The sequence below is a fragment of the Lagopus leucura genome, unplaced genomic scaffold, assembly GCF_019238085.1.
Source record: "Lagopus leucura isolate 7727_CA_CO unplaced genomic scaffold, USGS_WTPT01 97-32_obj-0_obj, whole genome shotgun sequence".
In the NCBI taxonomy this organism is placed as follows: Eukaryota; Metazoa; Chordata; class Aves; order Galliformes; family Phasianidae; genus Lagopus; species Lagopus leucura.
Window position 1 is genome coordinate 62,527 of NW_024962529.1, and position 27,595 is coordinate 90,121.

General features: G+C 54.0%; 2 protein-coding genes and 1 long non-coding RNA gene across 3 annotated transcripts; 2 read left to right on the forward strand and 1 right to left on the reverse strand.

Annotated features, from left to right (window-relative positions):
• Positions 1–102: 102 nt before the first annotated feature.
• On the reverse strand, positions 103–8,052 carry XKRX (XK related X-linked). Its single transcript, XM_042890734.1, has 5 exons — positions 7,858–8,052; positions 7,529–7,679; positions 3,411–3,747; positions 1,695–1,954; positions 103–1,130 (listed from the first exon to the last, which is right to left on the reverse strand). Exons 1-5 carry the CDS (start codon positions 8,050–8,052, stop codon positions 388–390), a joined length of 1,686 nt encoding a protein of 561 aa, XP_042746668.1. The 3' UTR covers positions 103–387.
• A 1,385-nt stretch (positions 8,053–9,437) lies between these two features.
• On the forward strand, positions 9,438–12,560 carry ARL13A (ADP ribosylation factor like GTPase 13A). Its single transcript, XM_042890735.1, has 9 exons — positions 9,438–9,574; positions 10,273–10,343; positions 10,630–10,879; positions 10,988–11,093; positions 11,179–11,336; positions 11,418–11,511; positions 11,590–11,797; positions 12,124–12,216; positions 12,484–12,560. The coding sequence occupies exons 1-9, from the start codon at positions 9,438–9,440 to the stop codon at positions 12,558–12,560; spliced, it is 1,194 nt and encodes a 397-aa protein (XP_042746669.1).
• A 5,753-nt stretch (positions 12,561–18,313) lies between these two features.
• Positions 18,314–26,046, forward strand: LOC122190666. The gene is made up of 3 exons (XR_006182196.1): positions 18,314–18,365; positions 20,685–21,806; positions 22,373–26,046. It is a non-coding gene; the product is annotated as an uncharacterized LOC122190666 (long non-coding RNA).
• Positions 26,047–27,595: the final 1,549 nt, after the last annotated feature.

Consider the following 27,595-nt stretch of genomic DNA (forward strand, 5'->3'; position numbering starts at 1 on the left):
CAGTACGAGTGAAGTTTACGTGGGCAGCGTGCACGCGTGCTGTTTGGCCCCATCCTGGCAGTCCCCACCCACGTGAGTCACTGCTGCCTGCCAGCACCCAGATGCAGAGCCACAGCAAAGTTTCTTTACTGCTCAAAACAGACCCAGAGCAGCATCCCTGGGGTCACAGCAGCGTGGGGACAAAGCTTCCAATTGCTGTGTGCCCCATTGGGGTCTGCACACCCCATAGGTCCCCTGTGTGTGTGTTCCGGGTAATTGGCATGCTCTGTATCCTGACACCATGGGGCTCAGTGCAGGGCACCAGCACCTGCAGCCACTACAGCACCATGGAGCCCTCAGCATGGCTCATGCCATCACAGCTCCTTGTCCATACTCTCAGGCTGTGCTTCAGACGATGCTGTGCCTCACACCAGGTTCATGTGGTGCCTCCAGGAGCTCTGCACCGTCCAGGGACCGCCGGCAGCAGACACAGTGGAGGAAATCAGCAACGTTGTGTCGGAAGAGCTGGCGGCACGGATGCAGGTACTGGAAGAAGAGGAGCATGAAATAGATGGCCAGGCAGTAGCCGAGCAGCAGCTGCACCACCAGCAGCAATGTACAGATGTTCTCATAGACATCAGTCTTAAAGAAGTACCAGAGAACGACCAGCGCCGTGTTCTCCAGCAGCCGGGCCACGTAGTACACAGCCAAGCGGCCCCAGTTCTGTGACTTGTCAATGAGGTCCCGGTCGGCCAACTTGAGCTGCACAGCCGACCAGCAGAACATGTTGATGCTGGCGTAGAGCAGGGTGAAGGCAAACAGCACCACCACCGTGCCCACCCGGCTGAAGTTCTTCTCGATGTTGTCGGGCAGCCGCGTGCCACTGCGCCAGAACTGCACCCAGGGCTGGAAGAAGACCACCAGCAGGTTGGCCAAGGCAATGGGGATGATCCAGTGCTTGAAGACGGTGCTGAAGAGCACCAGGACAGCCACACGAGTGGAGATCTCCAGGCTGCGCCACAGCACGATGCAGAGGAAGGCCAGCGGGCGCAGCTGCACCTTGTAGTCATCGTACTTGACCTGGATGGCCAGGACATTGCAGACAAGTGCCCCGTAGGTGACTGACACCAGGCAGATGCCCATGAGGATGGCTGTGGGAGGAGAGGTCAGCAGGTCAGATAATGCTGGCAGCAGCACGGGGATTTCCTCACTCTGCTAATCAATATCTTCCTCTTTTCCCAGCTGGGTTTGTACCTGGGTGTGAAGCAGCAAGAAATGCTGCCCCTGTGCGTAGGAACAGTGTTTATGTGGGCAGGGCATCACGTGGTTACATGGCTCCATGGAGCAAGCAAGCACCTGGGAGCTGGGAGCATCTCAGTCCCAGACAGCTCCTCCCAACCTTCTGCAGCTTTGCAGTGGGCTGGAAAGCATTGGCAAAGCAAACCAGGGGATGGGCAGGTGCCTAAATTCTATGGGCTGTACTCTAAGTTCAGGGAAGGCAAGGGGTGGCAGGGCCGGATGGGGCGTATCTGTAGAGTCCCATCTGGATACCACACCACTGCGTGCAGTTGAGGACATTCTCCCATACCCTCAAGATACCACCATGCCCTGATGTTCCACCAAACCCCCGAGGTTCCACCACATCCCTGAGATGCCACCATGCCCCGCACATCCACGGCAGAGCTTTTGTGCCCAGCACACAGCCCATCCCTTACCTCGTGCAATGGGGACATACTTCTCCAAGATGCTGATGTAGAGCTGCAGGGTGAGCTGCGGGGTGGAGCCCAGGAAGGCCTGGATGACGGCCATGCGTTTGAAGGCATTGCGGTGGGTGGCCAGGCGGCGCACCGAGTGGCCCACCTCCTGCTCCAGCTCCACTTCATAGCCCTTGCGCAGCCGCCGCTTGCGCGTGATGGTGACGTAGGGCTCCTCTTCCTGCCCCGACCAGCAGTACACCACCAGGGCCTCCACACACCTGTGGGCACATGGCCACTGTCACCCCAGTGCGTCCCCATCCACTCCAGAGCTTGGGTCCAGCACGGGGCCAGCAGCAAGGGTGGTGCAGGGTAGCTGGTGTAAGAGCACTAGCTCCATTGGCAGCTAAAGGAAGGGCGTAAGCACCCCAGGCTCTGTTTTCCCACTGTTGAGCACCCCACAACAGCATGAGAAATGTTCTGCTGTTGTGTTTGATCTCAAAAACCTTCCACACTTCCTCCTCAGTTGGAGCAGCAGGAAGCAGAGAGTGGGGTGGAAGCCGATGTCTGATGGAGCAGATAACATGGCTTCCGGAGCGCGTCCCCTCAGCACCCTGCAGCTCCAGAGAGGGCGGCCTCCTCCACTGCCTCCTGCTGCCTCCTGATACCACTCAGCACAGCAGCTTTCATCCAGCCCCTCCATTCCCACCAGCTTCTCCGGCCCTGCTGGCCTCGCTGTCTCACCAGCAGTGCACATGGACCAGGCACAGCCATGGTTCCCTGTGGGCTGGGCTGGCTCAAGGGCCAGCGGGAGGTAATTGTCTGTGAGCGCTGATGGGGAAAACAGCCACTGCTCTGCTTCAAACCCAAATGGAATGAGGTTTGGGAACTGATTCTTTTGCCAGATCAGTGCTCACGGCCTATTCCAAGCTAATGGGAAAATGATTTCACCACAGCACCTGGCTCCAAAAGCAATCGATGCACACAGTGCCCCACCAGCCTTCCCCAGCAGGCTGAGCTCGCTCTGCAGCCCCAGAGCTGGCACAGCATCCCCCAGCAGCTCAGCATGACCCTTGCAAGCACCAAACCCTATCCCAGCAGCTGCTGGTGTCAGTGCTCAGTGCAATGAGCCAGCCACTGTAAACCAGCATGATCCGATGGGGCAATGCTGCAGTGCTGGTGCTCCCCAGCATAGCTGCCCTCTGGGCCAGGCGCTGGGTGAGCTGTGGGACCGGCATGACATTCCCCCCATGCACAGCAATGACAGCAGCCAGGGAGGCACGGCAGCATTCCCCAGGAGTGAGAACAGCACCTCTTCGGCTTGTGCAACATCCACCTTCGTCCTCCTGTCCCCACTGGGGTGTGGCAGCCCCCAGTCCCTCTCCTCTGCACCCATAGCCCAACATCCCTAGACCCCAGACCCCTTCAGCCACTCCAGCATAGATCTGCATCTCAGCCCCCAACAATGCAACCACAGCGAGAGGAATGCTGACTCCACAAAGCAGCCGTGTGAAGAGCACATTTGGCAGCAGGCACGCAACAGGCTGAGAGAGCCCGGGGGGGTCCTGCGGGCAGCGGGGAGGGGAGCAGGACGCGCAGGAGCTGCGCTGCGGAAAGTGCTGCTGACAGCGGTGCGCGGCGCTCCTGCCCTGCCCTGCCGGGGAGCCGAACCGAACCGAGCCGTGCCGTGCAGAGCCGTGCAGTGCAGAGCTGTGCCAGGGTCCCCGCCGCGCTCACCTGATGATGGGCCCCAGCTGCAGCAAGTGCATGAGCAGGACGAGCGGTCGGTCGCGGCTGAGGTCGCGATGCACGAAGATGAGGGTGAGCTGCACCAGGACGGAGGGGCAGAGCACGAAGAAGATGGTGAGCGCCAGCCAGAAGCGGTCGTCGGAGTGGCTGTAGGAGAAGCAGAGGACGGCGGCCGCCGCGCTCTCTCCGCAGAACAGCGCCGTCGAGAAGACGATGCCGAGCGGCAGCTTCGCCCTCGACGGGGCGGCGGCGGGCGGCTGCCCCTCTCCCGGGCCGTCCATCGCGGCCCCGGCGCCGCTCAGCCCCGCCGCGCCGCCATCCTGAGCTGCAGGGGAGGGAGAGGAGCGCTGCGGGAGGGGAGCGGGGCGCTGCGGAGCGCCGAACCCCGCACGGCGCCCCGACGGGCGGCAGCTGCCTCCGCGCCGTGCCCCGATCACCGTGGTGGGGGGGGCGGGCCGAGCCGGCTGCGCTCCCGGGCCCGCCCCGGCGGGGAGTGGGAGGGACGCTCTCGGGTAGCAGACCCTCCTCCTGGGGACCCCCCGTTACGCTGCCGCTGCCGGGTACACCTCTAAGAATCCCCTCCCCCCCCGCAGCCCCATCCTCACCAGCCCTCTGTGTGCTCTGAGTATCTTGGCTCTCTCCCGACCAGACCCACCCCCTCCACCAAGGCCCCGGGATGCAGCAGCACGGGGGGTCCCCAAAGACAGAGGTGCCACGAAGGAGGGCAGCCCTGCCTTACATCCAGGGGCACCCCATGGGTGGCAGGGAGGGACCGTACGTGGTTGGATGGAGGAGATGTGGCTCCTGCAGGCATCCGAGTGGGAGGCGGTGAAGTCCACAGATAGCAGGGTGCTACTCAGAGGGATGAGGCTGGCTGGGTTACCTGACATTGGTGGTCATGGAGCAGCCAATGCTGGGCTGGCACTCTGCCTGCCCCCCGCATACCACGGTGTGAGCAGACAGCCACTGGTGCTCACAAGCTGGCTCCCCAGCCATGCACTGCCTGCCAGATTACTCAATCTGGGCACACAGCGGCTGGCTGGGACAGACATGATGAGGCACAGAGCGCTTGAGGTCGGCCAGTTCTCCCAACTTCACCAGACAGACCAGGAAGCCTCTGGTAGCTTGTAAAAGGCACTGGGTATCCATCCCTCAGCAGGGATGTCCGTCACCTGCCCTAATCCTAACCCCCTTCATAGCACACCCCAAAACGTGAAACCCCACAGACCCAAGTGAGATCTGCCCCCATTCTACAGAGCCAAAAGCACTGCCAGGGTTATTGGGTGACAAATTATTGGGTGATGGTGCAGCGCGGCGCTGCCAACTGCGCCCACACCTCAGTGTTTGCAGCAGGAGCGATGTGCAATTGAAATCATTTATGCAACCTCCATTTATCCAAATTAAAAGCATCCCCCAGGAGCCTGGCAGGTCACCAAGCCCTTGGCTGAGCAATGCCTGGGCCCAGAGTCATCATATTTTTAATTTTGTCTTCCCTGTTTCGTGATGAAATATTTAAGAGCGATTGTTTAAGAAGACAAGAATGCCAATCCTCTGTCTGTAAACCGGCACCATCAGAGGAACGGATGGACAAAGCCTCACGGCGCTCCCCACACCAATCATTATCCCATTCTCCGTCCCATGTGTGGGGAGGAAGAGGGGTGTTTGCTGCTGCACACCGTGAGTCACCCTGTGAGCTGCACTACCTGTGGAGCTCAGCACTGTAAACAGACCATAAAAGTGATGCGTGTCTGCAGAGGGCAACCTGCTGCTGCCTCTCCCAGTGCCTGCATTAATGCCTCTGCAACCCTGGGACTGGGCCACTGGGGTGCTGCAGCCACACCCTGCCCTTGCCCACTGCAACTGCCTCTCCCAACACGCAGGGGTGCCTGAGGCAATGCCCCCAAGTCCTAGAAAATGTCACTTTCCTCTTTCCAGTGCCTTCTCCAGGAGAACAACCTGACCTCATTATGTTCTTAATCCTGGATTTCATTATTTTATTAATCCCACAACGCGCTGTGAACGCAGGGATGGAGCAACAGTGCCCACCCGCCGTGCGAAATGTGGGGTTGTGCAGCTGCTCCCTGCACGTGGCTGAGGGAGGGCACTTGTGCAGCAGCCAGGCTATAGATAGCGGTGGGAGCAGCCTCCTGCAGGGCTCCAGCACTGAAAATAGGCACAGCTCCCTGACACATGCCTGCCCAGCAGCTCTGCTCCTCTAAAAGGAGAGCAGGAAGAAGCTGGGGCTGTCAGGGAGCAGCGTGCAGGAACCCTTAAAGAGCCCACCCAGATGCAGGAGAGCTGCTCACACACTCCCAGTGTGGTTTCTCTCCTCTCTGCCATCGCACTAGGACCCTGAGACACACTGCTTCCCAAGCTGGGACACGCCAAGCTGCTGGATTCCCAAATATAGTCCTGAGCACAGCAGCAGGGCAGCTGCTCCCCACCACTGCCGTTCCGGATCAGCAACCTCAGTAGTGCTCCTCCTTTTGTGCAAAGGAACAAACCTCCATCCCGTGCTGCACAGAGCATCGGGTACGTGGCTCCCCGCAGCCCCAAGTGCTGAATGCAGCTCCCCAGCATCTCCCAGCCATGTGCTGCAAGAAGGAGCAGCGGCCTGTGTGTGCTCCCTGCTCTCACAGAGCCAGCAGCTGCTGGGGCTTGGAGGAGTTTCGGAGCCAGGAACTTTTTACTTAGTTTGGAAATAGCTTTGCAAATGGCTTGCTTTCCCATCTGAAACTGTTTGGATTCTGCAGTGCGTTCTCAATAATTCAACTGTATTTTTTTTTCTGCCCCGTCAATCTGTGAATAGTTTCTGGTTGAGGAAACATTTTTTTTCCATTTGCTTTGCAGTTTCATGCAACCACTTTTGCTGCTTTTTTTCCTCCCACAGCCTCACTCTCATGCAGGGAGAAAACTGGGGTCTGCCCCAGGTCTGACTGCAGCCCAGGGCACTGCATAGCTGAGCAGGCACGGACCAGAGGGAGCATTGCTTCCACAAGAAAGTGAAAGCTGCCTGCTTTGGATACTTGCACATTTTGAAAGCACGGCCCCCCATCTGCAGTCCCACCAGGTGATGCTGAAACAGAAAACCAGGACTAAGAGCTCCTTCTAATTGAGCGATTCCCCCGGTCCCAGCAGGCACATGGTGCATGGCAGGCAGGAGGGATTCTCCTCCTCTGTGTTCAACTCCTTTCCCTCATGTCCACAGTGGGACAGGAGCAGCACGGGGCACTGCCCACCTACATGCTCAGCTTTGTGCGTGGTGCAGGAGTGAGCTGTCAGCTTCCCCTTGTAGAAAGAACAAGAAAACTGAGCAGAGCAGCCAGTGTTCAGCTGGCATTCGCCATGCCCCAGCCTGTTTGGGGCAGACTTTTGTTTGTGCAGTGCAGAAAGGTGCTTATCTCCCTGCTCTGAAAGCAGCCTCCCCACTTCCGCGTTCACCGTGGGGCTCAGCTGGGCCATTTGGGGGGGGCAGAGAGTGCTCCACAAAAATGGCCTCCCTGCCCAAAATAGCCACCGGCTCACCACGCTCTGTTAGCAAACGTCGCACGGTCCTGGCTCACCGACAACAGGTTTCCTGGCGTGGGCAGCAGTTACCTGCAGCTGCAGCCGGGCTGTGGGGCACTGGGGTGTAATTAGCTGCTGGGATTTGCAAGCCCGTGTGATCGGGTTTAGTGTCAGCCAGCAGAGCTGTGCCGGGATTTAAAGGGACGATGCAGGCCTTTGCATGTGGGCCTGCTGCTGTAAGAGGGTTGCTGCCGTCGGCCGATGGGCTTGCAGCATAGCGTGTCTCTCCTCTGAGCTGCATGGCACTGCCCTGCACGGTGGATGTGCCTTCAGGGCAGGCTCTGAGGAGATGTGGTCCCTAGCAGAGCAGGACAGCTTGCAGGCATTGCTGCTGGCACCCTGGGGTCCTGGCACTTATTTCCTTATTACAGCCACCCTAGCTCTGTGCTCTTATCAGCGCTGCCCAGTGCTTTCCCTGCAAGCTGTCACTTGCTGCGTGTTGGCATCCCCAGCACTGTCACTGCTGCTCCCCCATGCTGCACCTCCCCAGGGTCCCAGCATTGTCCCAATGTGCCCGCAGTCACTCGGTGCATACTCACAGGATCCATGAAGCCGTGACAGCACAGCCCGTGTTCCCTCCACACTTCTCCGTGGTCTCTGTGGTGTCACCTCCTTCCCTTGCCTGCTGCTCTCCAATGGGCAGAAATAGCCCCACGCCACGTGCTGCCCTCCAGGCAGTGATCCCAGAGGCTGCACAGCCCCAGCACCCCGTGCACAGCTTGCCCTCGGGGACCCCGCTGTCACCACTGTCACTGCTCTCAGCGAGGTGCCTGGCCCAGCACAGTGCCGGCTCTGGGTCCAGTAACAGCCCCAGTGAGGAACATCTCCCGTTCTCCACCAAGATAAATTCTGCCTTAGAGTTTCTCACCTGGCAACAGTCACCAAGGAAACTCGGACGGCTCCCAAGGGTCCCCTGTTGGCACTGCTGAGGGGTGTCCCTGTGCTGTAGGACGTGCAGGGAGATGGGACACGTGTGTCCCTGGGCCGCCTGCTGCGGGCACCCTGCCAGCCCTGTAACCTGAGCCACTGCCACAGCACGTCCCAGGTGGAGCAGAACGCCCATTGCTCAGGGCTCGGGCCTCTCCCAGCACCCACAGGTTTCACTGGGCTCTGGGGTGCGTTTTTGAGGTTTTCCTGGAGGTGTGCACATCAGGAGGTAGGTGGCCTCCAAGCTGCCTTGGGTCCATGGGGGTTGCCACCTCTGGTGTGTCCATGTGATATGGGCACAGCTCCTTCTGCAAAGGGCTTCCACATGTCATGCTTTTGCAGGGGCCTCTGATACTGGAGGGACCACAGACGCAGTCACAGCACCCCCAGGCTCAGGGACAGCAGGGGACAGGGGCATAGCCACTGCTGGCCCTGGGAAGTGGATCAGGGCTGCACCCATGCATGTAGGAGGGGGTGGTGAACACACATGCGAGGCAGTGAGGGTGTGGATGTCAGGAGGCAGGCTGCTTGCTGGCAGCCAGAGATGAGATTCTAATGCTCATTTAATCGATGTCTGGGACAGCCCTGGGTGCCACCTGCTCACCTCAGCCAGGCTGGGGTGCTGCCAGAGAGATGGAGCATGCAGGCACACCACCGCCCTGAATACTGCTGTTGGCTGTGCCTGGCCACAGTGTGACTACAGAAACTTCCTCAGTCAATCATTAACCCTGTGAGCTCTCTGCCCACATGGGCCATTGACCTGGGGCCAGGCACTGCCCCACCCTCATGCCTCAGTGTGTTGTGCCTCACTGCAGGGTTTTCTGGGGAAAGCCATGCTAGTGCCCCAGTGTGTGAGTGCTATGGGATGCTTGGCATCACCTCTGCATTCCCAGCTCGCTTTGGTATGGCTGCTGTTTGGCTGCTGGTGCTGAGAAATGAAGCATGGATCCTGCAGCCTATACTTCCTGGCATGGCTTTTGGCAGATCTCATGTCCTCATCCCTCTGGATTCCATGTTCTGCACTGAGCTGCTATGGCTCACACCCCCCTGTACAGCCTCTCTTTGCCTGCAGAGAACCAGCCATGGCTGTGGGAAGCAACAGAAAACACGAGAGCCAGATAAGCACTGCGGGGCTGCAGATCAAGGAGCTGAAGTTTGGTTCTTTTCCTCCCCACTGTCACTATTGCCCAGCCCTGTGCCATCCTCACCCAGACTCCATTCTGCTTCAGGTGACAAACTCACATGGAGGTGCACAGGCATCCACGGGGCCAGGAGCAGCCATGGGTGCGCAGAGCAGCCTGGTACGTCCAGCAGAACACTGAGTGCTTCTCACAGCCCCCCCACCTCCCCGCTCCCAAACAAGCACTGCCCAGCTGTGCGTTGATTCTGCTCTGCAAGCCTCCAAACTATTATGGAAGAGCAGCATGCAGCAGCCTGGGCTGACCTGTGTGGATTAGGGAGGCTGCAGGGAATAAACCACGTAAATCCAGATTAGGTTTAAGCAGGTGCTACGCAAAGGAGATGCAAGAGGAGCGAGTTTGTGGTGTGAGTGGAGGGACAGAGCGCGGGTTTGCAGGTGCCCACAGCACAGCGCAGAGCATGTTCCACCTCTTCTCACACTGCTGGACCTGGCTGCAGGCCGTGCAGGAGCCCGTCAGGTAAATCCATGCTGCTTTCAGCTGCGGGACACTGGGGTGCTGCACCGGGGCTCCCCAAGTTGCAGGGCAAGGGACGCAGTGCCATGGAACTGGGTTTTATGCCCTTGGGAGGAGCACTGCAGGTGGGTGATGTTTGCAATGTGGGGGTTTATGGTTCCATCCCAGCAGTGTCGATGTGGTGCTGCAATGCTGGAGGTGGAGCTCACTGCCCACGCAGGCTCTTGCTTGTGTTTAAGGTGCAAATGACTCATGTTGTTGACATGTAAACCAAAGAGGAAATGCTCAGATGGAGCGTGTTACTGCAGACCAAACATGACTGTTGAGGAACAGGAAAAATCTCTTGGGTTTGGGCAAAAGCTGATAGAATGTCCCTTCTATCTGTGGTTTAGCTACAACGCGGAAAAACGCTAAGAAAAATCATTAACTGCTCCCATATAAGTAACAATGTTTTTGCCCTGTGCATACTATTGCCCAGCCCCATATGACAGGAAACAGTTGCTGTTAAAGAGCCACGATGCTCCAGGTGCTGGTGCTGGTAGCTCTGCCCTCACCCTCTCCCCAGGCACCATCCTGCCACTCTCCTGGCTAAAGTAAAGCCGTTCCCTTGCCCAGAGGCCCCAGAGCTGGCAGCCAGCATTATGGCTGAGGACAGTGGCTCAGATGGAGCCCTGATGCTCAGTACTTGGTGTTGCCCCCAGGAAAGTGACCCTGCTCGTCGTGGGGCTGGACAACTCAGGGAAGAGCTCCATCATCACGGACATCATGAGAGGTGGGGAGGATGGCCTTCTGTGGGGAGGGTCCCACGGGGAGCGCGGTGCTTGCTTGTGCCTAGTGTGCCTGTGGGCTGCAGCAGGCGATGCAATGCCCCACGAATCCCTCTCGGCTGGGCTGTGCCAGTCATGTTCCACAAAATAAAGAGATCAGCTTGCTGCTCTGGGGAACAGAGTGTTGGCAGTGCCTTGGGATCCCACAAGTCAGTGTGGGGACGTGGCCAGGGAGTGGGATGCATGCATGGAAGGGGTGCTCTCACACCACAGCCCTCTCCCCACACACAGCTCTGGCCAGCGAGGTGCTGCCTGCAGCACAGCCCGGCCAGACCCGTCTGCGGGTGAACAGATTTGAGGTGACGCTGGTGGAGCTGCCTGGAGCTCAGCGCTGCCGCAGTGCCTGGCGCAGCCACTATGGTGCAGCCAACGGGCTGCTCTTCGTGTTGGACTCCAGTGACCTGGCACGGATGGAGGAGGCCCGCAAGGCTCTGAGCCGCATCCTGAGTCACCCCGATGTCTCCGGGAAGCCCCTCTTGCTGTAAGGCTGTAGTGTTTGGGGTCATGGGGAGGAATGGGAACCCCGGCAGTGATGGGGAGCCACACAGTGAGATGGCTCCAGGACTGACCACCTCTCCCTATGCCTCAGCCTGGCCAACAAGCAGGACGTGGCGGCTGCCCTGCTGCCCTGTGAGCTGATCGAACGCCTGGCGCTGCAGCGGCTCGTCAATGAGAACCACTCGCCCTGCCGCATCGTGAGTGCAGGGCTGCCCCAAGCCCACATCCCCTCCACGTGCATCCAAGGGTTGTGGGGGGCTGACCGAACCCCTCCACCTCCAGGAGCCATGTGCAGCCATGGGCCCAGCCCGCAGCACGCTGCAAGGACTGCGCTGGCTCCTGCGTGCTGCTGCTGAGCACTCCCTGCAGCTCCCCACTGCCTGCTCCCCATCACCTGACCCTGGACCTGGAGCAGCCCATGGCCGCCCACATGCACACAGGTGGGTGTGCAGCTCCATGGGTGCCATTCTCCTATCTGCATGGAGTTCATCCTAACCCCAGCTGTGCTCTCACCCCATCAGGGACCCCCTGGCCCAAAGGGAAGATGAATCTTCCAGTGCAGAGAAGATAAAGGAGCCACAGCCCAGCCGCCACCTCCTCTCCCCCAGTCTCCAGGTGAGATTCCCCCAGCCACAGCAGGGAGCAGAAGACAGAGGAGCTCGCATCACTTCTCCTCCTCTTTCCCCTGTTCAGAAGGTGAGCACAAATGGCCCTGGGAAGAGGAAGAAGAAGGTGAAGGTGAGGAAGAAGGGCACAGGGCAGCTGAACCCAGCTGGAGAACCAGAGGGAGGAGCAGCAGGAGGGGCTGATGGCCGAGCCAGCACTGCTGGGGGGCTGCTGGCCCCCAATAGGGTTGGGCAGGAGGAACCTGTGCCTGCTGGGATGGCTGCCCCCCGCTCAGGTGAGAGGAGGCTATGGGAGCTGCTGGCACTACCTACTCAGGCATCTCAGGATCCCCAAAGCCACCCCAAGAGGGACTGTGGGGATCCTTACATGTAGTGCTGTGCTGGACCAGCAGCCCCTGGGATGTTCCTTAGCTCTGCTTGCAGGCCAGCTGGGGCACAGAGCAGGTGGCATCAGTCTGGATGGGTGTGAGGAGAGACATGTCCGATGCACAGAGGAGATGGAGGGCTGCAGACCTGCCAGCAGCAGTCCTCCCAGCTGGGTTGGTGACACCGGCACCCTTGCCCAAAGGTGATGCCTGAAATGTTGTATTTCTCTATCCAGCGCAGGGCATGAAAAAGAAAAAGAAGAAAAAAATCAAGAATAAAATCAAATCACAGGAGCCTGTCATGGAGCAGCAGCAGGAGGAGGTCTCAAGTACCTTTGGTTGGTATTTCCCAGGATTGACTTTGCCCAAAAGCATCAAGGGGTCCCATTCTGATGGCAGCAGGTTTTGAGCTGCTTGGGAGCACTTGGGCATATAGCGCCTGGTGAGGGGACACAGGTGCAGGCAGGGCAAAATGCTGGGGAGGTGGGTGCTGTGGTTGCTGCCTTCGGGTAGGATGCAGCCAGGGAGCCCATGTGCACAGGGCCAGGCTGCCAGGCTCAGTCTCTGGTCAGTGCCTGACTCCCTTCCTCCCCCAGACCTGTACCGCCGGGCGATGCTGGCTCTGAAGATGCGACAGGAGCAGAGGAAGCAGCCATCTGCCATTGCCCCCTGAGCAGGACAGGCGAGTCCTAGGGCATGCATGGTCTTGCAGCTAGTGCAGGGCTCCCGGGCTGTTTGGCCAGGGCTGGCAGTCCTGGGGCAGGAACAGCAGCACTGTTGTCCTCTGCGTGACTTGAAAATCAGGATCTGCAGGAGCAAGCCAGAAGTCCCGTTGTAAAAAGCCTCTTTGGCAGCCGGGTTGCAAACAGTCTGAAAAGGAAACAGACGGCACTTTCTGACCCTGTGTTAATATTCTGTGTAAGACTTGCCCTGAACCCTGCTGAGTCTGTAGAAGAGAGAGGAAGCTCGGAGCAAATATCCCATGGGAAAAGCCCATTTCTTGAACTGACATAAACCCTGGTGAAGCTGTGTTCATGGGTCAAGGGCTAACTCGGCCACTCATCCAGCTCCTGCCTGCTGCCTGGACACACTGAGTTTCCAGCTGGTGAGGTCAGATGGGCAGAGCCATGCCCAGCTCCAGCCTGAGCCAGAGGAACAGAGCAGCATCTGCATCCCGACACGACCATCTGCATCTAATACAACCCATCCATAGCTACCAATTCCTGGGCAATGCCTGCCCTGCGCAGGGCAAGACAAACCACTAAACCCTCAGCTGGGCTAAAAAGGGGAAAAGAACAACTCTGCCTATTGCTGGCGTGCTGTGAAATTATTAGATTCGATTGGCAGTGCCTGTAGTGATGAATTGCAGCAGCTTAAGCACAGCCCGTGCTTGCAGTAAGCCTGTCCCTCTGCCCAGCCGGCCTGGGCACGAGACGAAGGCCGGGGTCAGGAGGGCTGGCAGCTCCCCCTGCTGCCCCGGGTGTGCAGGGAAGTAAAACAATAAATGCAGTACAACCCTCTTCTATTCTCTTTCTTCTTCTTCTTCTTCTTTTTTCTTCCTTTTTTCTTTTTTCTTTTTTTTTTCCTTCTCCCCCTTCTGCATGAAGATGTGCAGCTTTTTGAAAGAGAAAGAAATCCTCTACTGCTGCCATGTATACCAGAAGTAGGCCAGTGAAAAGAGGCCAAAGACAAAACCGGCCCAGCTGGTGTTACTGGGCAGCTACCTGAAACTTCCCACAGGAGGATGCAGGGTGCTGGCACAGGCTGCCCAGTGGCTGTGCCTCCAAGCTGATGCAGTGCAAGGAGCATTTGGACAATTGGTTGTAGTGTTTGAATTTTGGGTGCTCCTGTGTGGAGATGGGTAGTGACAGCTCGGATGCATCTCAGAACCAGTGTGTCAGTGGCTGCAGAGCAGCTAATCCCACAAACCAGCAGACAAATCTGACCTGTGCTAACTGAGGATATAATTTTTCTCTTCTTTAGAAGTTAAGCAGAAAGAGCTCTATGTTAAAAACGCTGTATCTCAGAATTCGATAATACTCAGAAACGAGATCCTGAAAGCCTATTTGACAACCCACCGACAGATTAAACCCAAATGTATTAGTTAATAGCTGCTTTGTGCCACCAAGCAATGGGCTGGATTGCTCCTGCAGCACGTGAGAAGCAGCTACTGTAACAGGAGTGCATAGTGAGGCATGCAGAGAGGTACTCAGAGCTTTTTCTGTCGTTCTCTTCCTCCTTTTTAAGTTACAGACCCTGACCAGCTGAATAAATGGCAAAGGGAGGGATCCTTTGGAAGGTGTATTCAATGGCACTGCCTGCTGAAAGGCAAAGGAACAGAGGCTGCCCTTGTCTGAGCTTTGCAACAATTGGTGGTGGTTTGTAATGCACCAAGAGCTGATGAGATGTTTCAGTGAGCACCCGTGGGGAAGGAAACATTGAGAGCTGATTTGTCCCATGGATGTGGATAGGACAGGAGGCCCTCCTATGGCGGGAGGATGTGTGAGAATCACTCCTGCTGTACATCTGCAATTGCATTTTATAAATACAAACTGAATTGTCTAGTTTTTCCCTGAAGCGAGTCCTTCCAGGGGCTGTACAAAGAGAACAGCATACAAAGTGGTGGTCTCAGCATCACTTCAATCTTTCACATTCAGAGACCCTCCTTAATCCCAAGTGACAGAAGAATGAACCAGAAGATGATCTGTGAGGAAACCTCCCAGAGGCTCATTCTGGAGCCTGTTTTACTGTTGCAAAAACAATTAAGAGCAAGTGTGAATGATTGTAGCTAATGAGTTCTTTGCCAGGTGAATGTCAGGGATCCCATCTCACAGGCTGCCTGCAGGTTCTGCTTGTTCCCACCAGCACTCTTTTAATGCTCAGCACAAAACCAAGCTATGGCTTGTAGGGTGTGCATGGAGAGAAGACAAACACTGGGGTTTTCCTAGGGATGGAGGCTGGGAGCTGATGGATGGTGGAGACCCTGCCAACATAGCTGTCTTTTTCCCAAGCTGGGCTAAAGGTCAAAAATAAGAATATAACTTAGGAAAGAAAATCCTACTCTAGGGCAGCTGTGCTGATAAAGACTTGACCAGCCCCTGTATGATGGCCTGTCTGTTTTTGATTGGATTAGTAATTCCTTGGGATATGGCTACACGTGTCACAGACACAGGTAAGGTGTGTGGCTTTTCCTCAAGCTGTCCTGTGGAAGAAAGTGATTGCTATGTGTACGCAGCTAAGTACACACAAATAAAGTGAATGGATGTGAAATGTCAGAATGGATGTTAGGGTGGATAAAAGCGCAGAGTAGGAGTGGTTTAGGGCTTGAGATGTTGTATGTAAAGTAAACTTCCTTTCACTTGGAGTTCTTGCTCTCTGACTGTCATGTGGGCTGGGTGCCAGCCTGCTGTTCTGACTGCTTCTGGATTCAGTCATAAAAAGGAACTGTGGGGAAAGGCTACTTTTTTGCCCCTCCCAGGGAAGCCAGCCTACCAGACCTATTTCCACGAGCTCATTCAGTATATTGAGCTGAGGCAGGCTGGGGCAGCCCATCAACCCCCTCCGTGGTTCTCAATGGCTGTGGGCGGCGCTGTGCCCGGCACTGAATGACGAGCAGCCTTACGCAGTGCTGTGTGAGAGCTCCTGCCGTGGTTGTAGATCTTCTGTTGTGCTGCATTAAAAATGAGAGTTAGCTTGTTCGCTGTCATGTACTCTGCAGCATCGTTAGGGAAGAAAACAGATTTAATTAGATGAGAGTAACTCCCTGAGCTTTCCCCTGGTTGTTATGAAAGAGGCTATTAAAACTTTGCAGGGAAAGGGAAAGTAATGAGGGCTGGAAATCTAGAAAACATGGAAACTTTCTCCTTTTAAGTTAAATGAGCCTTGTTGGAGACACTACTGCTGGCGGGGGGAGGAAGGAAGCAATCAAATTTATTTGATGGGTGTATTTGTTTTGGAGCATGAAGGAGTGTGCAAGAGCCTGAGATGCACAGGTTTGTTACACCACGTACCAAATATACTCCATGGTGCGTCCTCTAATAAAAAGCTTTTATTGCTTCTTTCAGAAAAAGGAAATTCTGTTAACTAAAACTAGTAGTCTTTCTGCTTCATAAATAATCACTGTAAGTCACTGAGTATTTGAAAATGTTATTTCAGTCTAAGAGGAAAGTGTCTCTTGAGGAATCCTATCAATGTATTAATTAGAAGGGCTTTATCTGTAGAATACTGCTGGATATGAGATCAAGAGCTAATTAACCAAAATTCTTCATTTCAGACTTCTGCAGCAATCAGGGCTCATGTTTTGTCTGTGGAAGAACTTATACCTTATTAAACTGCATTTATATTTCAGCACAGATGGGCTTAGCAAGCTGCTAGCATGGATCCTGATCTACAGCTGATGATGTAGGTAATTCTTGCTGCCCAACCTGTTCTCTAAGACTTTCCAATCCATCTTCTGTATGCAGCACAGCTGAGGTTTTGGGGCTGATTTTTGCAGGCCTTCAATGTTTTGATTTGTTTACTCCGCCAGGCTTCATAGTTTGCAAGGTACAACTGCTGCCCAGGCTTGCAGCTACCAGCATCTGAACTCTGTGTTCTGGCAGGGAAAGCTGCTGGTGGAGTGATGAACTGATTTGAAATGGACTTTGAGAGAAGGGGGGGAGGGGGGAAGGCATGTGTAAATCTCCTTGCTCAACTGACACTTCAGGATGCTGCTGCTGAATCAACTCAGCACAGTGCAGACTGAACTGGCTGCTTCCTTCCCTTTTTCCAGGAAGGTTGCAGAAAGCCCAGCCCATGGCAGCTCTGCTCCCCAAAGCATTCCCTACCACTCTCCAGTTGAACTTTTCATGATGTCTTTTCCAGATGGGAGAGGACCTCAATAGGTCACAGGGCAGAAAGAATGGCTTTGAGAGCTTGTAGGTGCTCTGGTGGTTGGCAGTGAGTACTTCTGGCTCATGCAAGCAGTTTCCCAAGCTGCAAGTCGACCACAGGGCTGTGCCCTGTAGGTAAACGAGCACCTAACTGGGTCTGCATGGGTTTGTTAACCTGCAGGCCATCCCAGCCTTAAAGGTAGATTTGCAGCAGCACCCATTAGGAAGTCGGATGGGCTTTGCAGAGAAGCTGAGCAGTACTTCTCCACCGGCTCCACGGGTATAAAATCCATAACGCAGCCCGAACGTGTAAGGAGCTCATGGCACCTTTTCCTAAGGCAGCTCATCCCCCGCATGGCCGCGCGGTGGCAGAAGAAGCAAAGAACGTTGCAAAGAAACTGGGAGCAGCAAGGAGGGCTGGCGGCGCCTCGGAGAGTGCGAGGGCAGCTTGCTTAAACGGGAATCCCTTCGGACAGGGGCTGCCGGCACAGGCGCTGGATCCCGCAGCCTCTTTCACGGCGTGGGAAAGCCTAGCGGGATGTTCTGCTTCCACTGTACGGAGGTGGCCGTGCTGAGACAGCAGTTTTGCTGCTCCTGTCACCGGTCTCGAAGGCTGGTGGCTCCCTGGGTGTCGCTGATCTGCTCAGCACCCGCTGCAGTGACACCGGAGTGCAACAACCACTGCTTTCTGTTGGCACAGCCAGGCCTGGAGCTCGCTGTGTGATTCTGCTCCGTGGGGTGCTGGGCGTGCTGAGCAGGAGGGAAGTTCAGAGCTGGTTAGGTGTTACATTAAGATGTTCAACAATACCCATTCATTTTTTAGTGTTTTTTTTTTTTTTTTTTTTTTTTTTTTTTAATCTGCCTCGCATTGTTTTCTTGTTTCCTTTGTTGTGGTTGTGCTTTTGTGTGGAAGGCAACACCTGGGATAATGGAAAGGTGCCTCCAGGAGTTTTAAAAAAAAAACAAAAACAAAACAACAACAAAAAACTCTTGTAAAAACTCCCCAAGTTTGCGCTTAGCAAAAACGGGGCTGGATTTTAGCTCGAATCAAACGAGCACGGTGGTGGTGTTGCTTTTAAGTGAAACAGCGGCGTGTTTTCTCGCTGTGCGGACGCTCAGAGCGCTGCTCTCGGTGCAACGTGCCGGGCTGCGCTCCGCATGCGGGAAAACGCTTCGGCCTGGGGGCAGCACGGCGCCCGCGCTGCGCACCGCTGGGGCCGGGCGGCACGCCTGCTGGCGGGGCTCCCGCGAGGACCGCCGCGAACCGGCGTCAGGACCGCACGAGGGCAGGCCGGGGGTTCCGTCCCCAGGCCGCGCCGCGGGCCCCGCACTACAGCTCCCAGGCTGCCCCGGGCGGGCCCCGCCTCTCGGGCGGTGCTGGACAAGGCGCGGAGCGGGGGCGCGGGGGAAGTGCCCGCCAGCCGAGCCGAGCGGCCCGCAGCGCCGGGAGCCCTGCCCGGAGAGCCGGCCGGCCGGCGGGGCCCCGCGGCGGGCATGGTGCGCGGCCGGCGGGACAGCCTGGGGGCCGCGGCGAGGCGGGCGATGCGGTGGTGAGGGCGGCGGGGCCGGGCGCTGCCGCGATGCTCCGCCGCAGCCTGAGCCGCCTGGTGAGTGCGGGGCCGGGGCCGGGCGGGGGGAGCTCGGCGCCTCCGCGTGTTTCGGTCGCGCTTCCCGAGGGGCTCCGAGCGCCGTGCTGCTGGGCGGCCCTCGTCATCCTGGAGCCTCCCCTCAGGGCGCTGCTGGCGCTGCGGGGCTCCACAAGGCGCTGGCTTTGCAGCGAGAGCAGGAACCTTTTCTTCCTTAGGATTTTTTTTTTTTTAATAAATACCCCCGCCTCCCCAATTATAATAATTACAAAGTTGATACAGAGGGATTTCCCCGGCGCAGGACGCACACACCAGCCCCGTGCAGCCAGCAGCAGGATGGAGGTAGCCAGCAGCTGTCAGCACGCTCAGCACTGCTCTTCCCAGTGCTTCTTGTCCCCACGCAACACCTTAAAAACCTGCCCAGTGCCACATATGCTACTTTGGAGATTTCCCTGTGACCTCATGGCTTGGACTGGACTCTGTAATTACTCACTTTTTCCTGTTCCGCAGCAAGCGTAAAACCAGGGCTTTTGCATCATTTCAGAAACCTCTGTGTGCTCAGCAGTGTTGCTGATTGCGCAGCAGAGCTGCTGGGGTTCAAATGGCAGCTGCGTGTTATGGGCGCACTGTGTGCCCTTGTTGGCCCCATGGCGATGTACTCTGCCTTCAGCTGCTGCAAGGGCTGAAAAATGCTGAAGAATGATTTTTGTTGCTGTGTTAACTTCTGTTTTTGAGCAAGCTGTTCATGCCGGGCTTTCAGCATAAGGAACTCTCCTCGTTTTTAAGTTGCACTAGGAGTGAAGATGGTTAATTCTACTGTTTTTGTGCTTTTAGGTTGTGTTTCTGTTGGAGCCTTTGGGTTGGCCTTGCAGCAAATGCAGCAACAGTGACTCTGGTTTGATGGCCCCAGGCACAAATGTAACAGATGTAATTGCAGTACCCCCAGTTACTGAGGCTCAGCCCTGCCTGGTGCTGCATGCTTCCTACCACTCCCTTGTTGGAGGCTTGCAACGCACATCAGGAGGTAGTTTGAGTGCAGAGTGCTGGAGTTCTGTTAAAAACTGATTTTAGTTGGCTGCTTTGTGTAAGCAAGTGCTGGGGAACTGCTGAGACAATTGTGGGGTCCATGAGTGTCGTTCATGGTTGGCTCCATTGTCCTCATGCTAAAAGGAATAGGAGCCTTCTGTTATGCCCTTGGGACAGCAGTTGCTGAGTGCTTCTCCCAGTAATATGTGCTCCCTGCTTGCTATCAGGCCACTACAGGTTGCCCAAAACTCAGGCTGGGGCAGATAGCAGCTCCTGCTGTTGCACATCACCGTTGGGCAGCTCGGAGACATGGGGCTGCCCTCAGCCCTATGGCCGTATGGGCAGCACAGGGCTTTGAGGTGCTTGTGGTGTGGCACTGCAGGAAGCTCACTGCAGTGGTTGAAGGCTGGAGACTGTTTTGCGCTGAGGTCCCCGCAAGGCTGCTCTGACAAATGGTGCTGCTGCTTCACCGCCTGGCCTCTGCCAGAGGCTCAGAAATGCCGGACTGTTTTCAGGTGTATTTCACAAGACACAGGCTTGTGCTCCCTGCAGGAACAAATGGGCTCTGAGCTTCAGTTTACACCAGTGAGATCCCTGCTGCTGAAATGAGCATTGTGCCAGGATCGCTGTGGGGAAGCAGGATAGGATTGCCACGGTTAATCCACTTTAAGGAGACACTGTCAACTTGAAATATAACTTCAATTCTCTTATGGAAGTGGATTTTGGTATTGGGGTTTTATTTTTAGTCTCACTCTGTTTGCATCCCTTTTGTGGAAAGGCTGGAGCAGCATTCAGAATGCGTGTGGTGAGTGGCTGGGGTCTGCACTCCATGAGCAGCTGCAGCTCCCTCCAGTGTGTCTGGAGGTTGGCAGGGCAGGTCCTCATGTAGTGGATTGGAGATAATGTGCTTTTTTTCCTTACTTACCTTTCTGGGTTCTTTGGAAGTGTGCACGCAGTCATTCCTTGGGGCCAAGGCTGCAATACAGTGACTGTGGCTGGCAGGCAGGGATCTGGATTGTAGCTGCTAGCAGCTCTGCCAGTACAGCGGGGTGAGCACAGGTTCAGGCTTTGTAAGGACCAATGAACTGACAAAGAGAAGTTACTCATGGCCCTGCTGTTTTTTGGGCTTTTTCCTGTTTGCTTTTATTTAAAACTGCATCCCTTGTGTGGTGATGTTAGTAAGCACTGGGTGCTGGTGAGCTGTTTGATCTCACAGCATTGACTTGAAGTTGGGGAACGTGACATCTCTTCAGTGGGTTTGCATTGCTTCTGCCTTGGCCAAATCAGTTCTGTGATGCCAGTATCTTCCTGCAGGTCTGCCTTGGTGATGATGTCTCATCTGCTTCCTCACCTTCACTGCTGTCAGTGCCACGTGGATGCCAATAGCCCACAGGTCAGGAAGGCAGCCTGTCCTCTGCATGTCCCTTGTGCAATGCCTTGGGCTCAGCTGCTTGGTGTCTTTCTGGACAGTAACCAGAGCAGACTAGGTTGGCACTGTGCAGTCTTTGTAGCAGGCTGTTACTTGCAATTTGTGTGCTTCGTGCTGCTTTACTGTGGAGGTTTTCCATCTGGGGCTCATTTTATTTAATTACAAAACTGTATGCATACTGCCACAAAGTGGGGTGATAAAGGACATGCGTGCAGGAGCTGGTTCCTGTGCTACCTGTGGCTGCCAGCTAGTGACCCAAGCAGTCTGGCAGTGCCTCACCGCCTGCTTGCACATCCTCCAGAGTGAGCTTTGCTTGCTTCTTGTGTTAAGCCTGTGACAGGGGAGGGCTTTTTCCCTTGTGCAAACAATTGCAAATTTACTTTCATAATCCCTTCCTGGAGCACCCAGATGCTGGGTCCTGTCTCTGCAGATGGAAGTTCCCATGCATACAAGCAGTGCTTGGCAAGAAGTGCAAGTTATGCTTTGGACAAGGTGGTTGTACAATGTCCCTTTGTATTTTGAAAGTCATCTTACGTGATTTGCCCCAAAACCCCATGCAGAGGAACACTGGTGTTGCAAGGCTTGGGTGGGGGCTGCCTGGGTGCATTCCTGCTGTGCTGCCCTGCCCTACCAACTTAGTGCTTTGATGCTCCCTCCACCTTCCCCAGGGCATAAATCTCTGTGATCGGAGCATTTTGACCTCTTGTGTCACCTAAGCCTTAACTGCCTGGCCCCCCTGTCCTCTGGGAAGGAGCAAAGGCAGAAGAAAGGCCTGGGAAAAGGCATGTGTTGACTCAAGAGGTGTGTGCCGGAGGTTGATCAGATCCTGCCTGAGAAGCCTGGGGCTCCTGCAGCAGGGAGAAGGGTCAGGCAGTGGGTGCTGCTCACTGCCCTCCTGGGGCCGGTCTAATCTGATACTCCACAGGAAAGCTATCGTCCACAGAGATGCACTCCAATGGCAGAAAGAAAAATCAAATTCCCCATGCAATGTGGTGGACCACAAGGAGGTGAGAACGGAAGGGATCACAACAGGAAGATGCCCATGCCTGGCTGGGCAGAGTGCAGGAGCAAGAACTGCACGAGTGTGTGGTGGAGGGTGCTCGTTTACACCCATCGCTAGTTTTTGCAGCAAATGTGTAATACTGTCTATTTTGGGATATGGAACACATCTGTTTTCTGTCATGCTTGCTTTTAAATTTTTTTTTTAAACAGTGTGAAGCAAACATTAATGCGTGATTGCAGTTCCTATTCTCATAAGGGGCATAGGTGGGAGGAGGAAATCTCAAGAACCGCTTTTTCCCCAGTCCAGCCACGCTAGCACCTTGAGAGCAAGGCTGCGTGTCAAATACCTTGTGCCAGACTGGCAGCTCGAGCATTTTGCTCTCCTTAACGTGACAAAAAAGCCACGGGCAGCGCAGGCTGGGTTTGGGCATGCAGCGCTGCGGGGTGTCCATGACTCCGGGTGGCTGTTCTGCTCGGCTGAATCTCATGCTTTGAGAGAGCATGGATTTAAATGAAGCAGCTTTAACTTCTCATGAATAAAAGCATTGTTGCTGGAATTTGTTTTGTACAGTGTCCTTAGCGTGATAACGCTGTTTGCCACACTGAGACCGAGTTCTGCTGATAGCAGCTGCAGTGCAGACCACGAATTACCGCAGAGGAACAGGATCAGCAAGCTAGAAATAAGGAACGAGAGCAGTGGGGAAGGTGCAGAGCAGGCTGTTGCACGCAGGACAGTGTGGTGCTGGGCTGTTGCCTGTTTGTTTTTCCATGGTGCAGACCCCCCGTTTGGTCACGGAGGGATTCTCCTTTTTCCTGACTGCTGGTCATAACACTTTTTGCTGTTGTATCTGCTGTTCTGTAATACAAGGTGGGACTTTGTCCTGTAAGGAAGGGTGCTAGGAATGTGCTTGTGAGTACCTGGGGAGCAGCCCTGAGTGGCCTTGGGCTTTGCCAAGTGCATGAGCTGCAAGCAGCCTCCTCACCCCAAGAGCACTGTGGGTTTTGGTCTGTGCCTGCCAGCTCCAACGTGCTCCTTTCTTTGAACAGCTGAGTCTCTTATCAAAGCCCATACCCTGAGAAAAAGTTTCTCAAAGTTCTGTAACCGTTCTTCTTTAAAGTTGCAGAACATTCTCCTTCCCGGAGCTTTTTTTCCCAGAAATAGCTCAACCGTTTGGCTAAAAATAAATAAAATCAAACAAAAACCCAGCCTCAGACAAGTGAAATGTTCATGTGTGCAGCTCAAGTTTGGAGAGGTTTGAAACTGCTGCAAGGAGGAGCTGGAAAGCACCGGTCAGAGTTAAAGCAGTGCTGCCAATGAAACCCTCTGTGTTTAGAAGCTTCCTCTGAGAATTAGATATGTGCAGGGGTTGCATTTTATTCTTTCTGACTCCAGTTGTATTTTGCTGAGAATAATGATGATCTGCTGTGTTGTACGGGCAAAGTTTAGAGTCTGGCTTGTTGCTGAATTGCAACTGCAAGCATGGCAATTTGCTTTTAACAGTGGAAACTATAAAAGCAAACAGGCCCTCTATTAATAGCAGGGTTTTTGGACTTGTCTTTAATGTAATCCTGTTGCCCTTGATTTATGTGCTTTCTTTTTGGTTAAAGCTGCTGCTTTCTGTCTGTAGCTGTTCATATCCTCTCTGCTGGGGAGGTTTTTGAAATTGTATTGAGGAAAAGCAAAGGTTGCTGAGAACATAATCAGAGTCTGAACCAGAAGAAACCTTCACTGTGAAGCACTTGCTGAGGCTCATGGCTGAGAGCAGCCTGCCTTTGGCAGCTTATTCCTCAGTGCTGATGGACTGCATGCAGTTGAAGACTTTTTCCTTTTACAGAGAGGAGGAAGTGCTTGGGGCGTGTTGTCTAGGAAGGGTGGATTTGTGTCTTCCAAGAAACTTGGAATTGGGGTGATGGAGTGTGTTCTTAAGCAACTTATTTTTCCCAGGAGATGTCATTTCAGGGGATTTTCCAAGGGAGTTTCTGTATTTTAATTGTGTTTAGGAGTGGATGCCAATGCTGGGAGCTCTGCCTGCGCCCATCTGCATGCTTGGCTGTTCCTTTCATGGCCTTCTGCTGGAAAGTGCCCACCAGAGTCCCCCACTGAGCCCTGCTCCAGGGCAGTCAGTAGTTGCCAGCGTGCTGGTACAGCTTGAGCTTGCAAAATACCTTACGTGAGACCTTGCACTGAAAGCTGCTTCTCCTGGTTCTTCATGTCAGAAGAATTCTGTGATAGCTGAGGTCCACTGCTGGGAAGCACAGGCTGGGTTTTGCCTGGCAGGTTTTGCCAGTGCTGTGGCTCTGAGAGCACACAAGTTTTGGACTTTACCTGCGTATTCTCTGCCCAGCCAGTGGACTTGGATATCTGGGCTTTGATCTCTGCAAATCATTAAATATCACCACAGGGAAGCTGGGAGAACTGCAACCTCTGCTCCTCTTATCTCTGATGAGCAGACTGTCTTCTTTGTGCCCCTGTTTTAATAGCCAAGAGGTTGCAGAGCTGTGGGCACCCCAGCCTTGAGGTTCTGTGCCCACTGGGGCTGAGGGTTATTGCTGGGGCCTTTCACACCATTGCACTTGTGTCAGCAGTGAGTGCTGTGTGAGCCGTGCATTGGTGGGATGGGGCTGCTTAGCTGCATCTTAACCATGAGGACCCCGTGCCCATCAGGAGGTGTGTCCTGCTGATGGGAAGGTGGGCAGTAAGTTCACAGTTGGTAATTGTAAGCCACTTCTGGTAGTAATGATATCATAAAACCAGTTAGGTTGGAAAAGACGTATGAGATCACCAGGTCTAACCATCACCTAATGCTGCAGTCTGCAACCAAATCCCTGGGTACCACCCTCACCCACCTCCATGAAGAAATTCTTCCTGATAGCCAGTCTGTACCTCCCCATGCAACTTGAGGCTATTTCCTTGTATTCTATCAGTTGTCACATCAGGAAAATGATTAAACATCTTAGCAGGTCCTTACAGAGGGCACCAAAGCCTCCCTTCGTGCTGAGCAGCCCCAGTTCTCTCAACTGTTCCTTGTAACTCTTGTTTTCCAGTCTCATCACCAGCTTTGTTGCTCTTCTCTAAATCCTTCAGCAACAAAAAATCCTTTTTATAGCAAGAGGCCCAAACTAAGCACAGTGCTTGAGGTTGGGCCTCACTGGGGAGCACTGTCTGTGACCAGCTGCTCTAATGCCATTCGCAGTGATATTCCATGCTATCCTCTCTGTTGCAGTTTTGCTTTCCTGTGGTTCTTTGCACGCTATCTGAAGGATGGCATTACTAACACAGTGCAGCCCAGCTGCTCTCCTTAACCACTGCACTGCAGTTTGCTGAATTATTTTGTCTTTTCTGGCGTCTGACCACCAGGTTATTCACTGTCATGTAATCAATGAATACTGGATCTAGTTAGCTAGTACTTTGCTTTTTGCAGTACGTAAGGCTCCAGGATGTGTGTGAATCTGTTACACAGATTGCAGTCACCCATTTGTGGTTACAAAGTGATGCTTTCCCTGCAGTGCTGGTCTGCCTGGCCCTGGTGCAGTGCCTGAGTTTCTCTGTGCTGCATGAGGCTGATGCCTGCTGCAGTTACGGGAAGTTGCTTTGCTTTTGTTTTGTTTTGCTTTTTTGGTTTGCACAGGACAGTTTATCTTGACCCACAGCACCTTTCTTCCTGCTGAGTGGTGGGAAGATGTGGTGAAAGTGTTCCTCAGCCTGTCCATGTGGTGAAAGCCTTGGATGCTGCCTTTAGTCCTTTGCTTCCCGTGGAGTCCAGTGGGATGCAGCTGTTTGGGAACAGCTTTTGTAACAACAGGAAGGGGATAAAAAGACATCACTTAAATAATTGCCTTGGTGTTTTCGTCCTTTGGGCACATGGTTGGGGTCGTGGCAGACAGGTCCTGTGGATTTCAGATCTTACCTTCAGGGCTGCCAACTCCGCCAGACTGTGGCCAGAATGTTGGCTGGAAATTTTGCTTGAAGATGCTTTGTCACAAATGGAGGGGAAAAACATCAATATGCATTTAAAATCTCCTTTCACTATCCTGGATGTGAAGTTGCTGCAGTAGCAATACATCTGCTTTCAAAATGTTCTGTACTCTCTTGCTTTGTTGTATCTTGTATTGCAGCAGTCATAGGCTGTAAAAGAAACTTGCCTTAACCAAGCACTCTATCGAGCAGAAAACACCTCATGATTGCAAATGTATGCATTTAAAAAAAATCTTTGTATGTTAAAATTTAGATGCGTTAAATACAGATATAGGTGCATTAAATATATATATGAAAATATGCATTTGCTTGTGGAGTTTCTTTTGTACATAGCCAAAATCAAGAAAGCTCAGTGCCAGTGTCTGGCACAAGGTGCCTCATGGTGGCAGGGAGCTGGTACGTGATGGAGCTGGTACGTGATGGAACTGGTACAGAGGCAGTGGTCCTGGGCCAGGCTTTTCCTCTTCTCCTTTCACTGCCACAGATGAAACCTGCAGTGAAGCCTCAGTTTGCATGCTGCCATGGAGCAGTCCTTTCTGAGAGGTTTAATCAGAGCTGATTTGGGATGAGCTCCTCGGATCAGTCCCCGTCTGCATGGGATGAGTGCTCTGCGTGTTTTGTTTGGATTTGTGTGGTTTTTGCCCCCTGCTTTCACCAGTGCTGTTGCTCACCACATTGTGCCGTGAGGCAGTGAAGGGGTAAGCTGGGGCTCTGCACAACAGCAGCTGCCACCTTCTTTGCCAGGCTTATGTATGGGTGCTTTCTGCTGAGGAAGCATGGATGCTGCAGAACCAATAGTATAACTGGTTTTTTAGCTCATTATGCAGTAACTGATGTGTGATTTGAAATAACTGTGGATGTCTTTTTTGGGCACCTGTTGTATATCATTGAGTACAGTCATTTCTTTTTTCCAGTCCTTTCTTTTTTCCAAAACTTTGGTCGTTTTTGAGGTACAATTTTAACTGAAGCTGATTTACTCTAAAAGCATGCCCACCCTTGACATTCAGCTGTAATTGATAGCTTTTGTAGTCAGAGACGTTTGTTCTGTTCTCCTTAATGGAAGGTTAATGCACTTATCTTTGCCATGGCTGTTTGTAAAGGGCTTTTTGGTTTTTTTTTTCGCTGCAGCTGAAGTCAAAGCTGAGCACCTGGGAGGCTCTCCTGGTGGGGCATTTGGGGAGCAAATCAGGCTCAGATTTTTATTTTGCTCACAACTTCAACAAGATTCCAGTTCTGCTTCTTCTGTAGCCTTGAATGAGCAGTGCTTTGTTGTAAGCTCAGCTGAAATTTGCAGGATTTTAGTGGAGGGCTCTTTGGTGTGACCCTCGTCTTGCTGTTGTAGGGCTGTATTGGGAGGAGTTGGTGATTTCCTGCTGTGTCTTAAAGAATCGGTGAGCAGTTGCCTTATCTGGCCTTATCTTCCTGTATTCTGTGTACCAGTTCTAAAATTCTGTGAGGCATTAGCAAAGTGGAAGACAGGCAGTGCTTGCTTAATAGATACAATTTGTTTGAAATATTGTAGGAGACACAGATCTGCATAACAGGAGCACTCTGTTTTTCTTGCACCGTACAGGATATGTAAAAGCTGACTAAGATGTGCAACAGGCAAGACAAGATGATTTAAAGCATTTCTTAGCTCTTGTGATCCAGGCTATTTTCAGCGGTAATAAAAATTAAGTGCTGCTAGCGTATGGTGAAGCCATGTACTGCTTGTTGCCTGAGTTTCAATTGGCTTAAGGGGGGGGGGGGGGGGGGGGGCGGGGGGGGGGGCGTGGGGTTTTGGAAAAAGGTATTGGGAATGGTGCGTTGGGGGGGGAG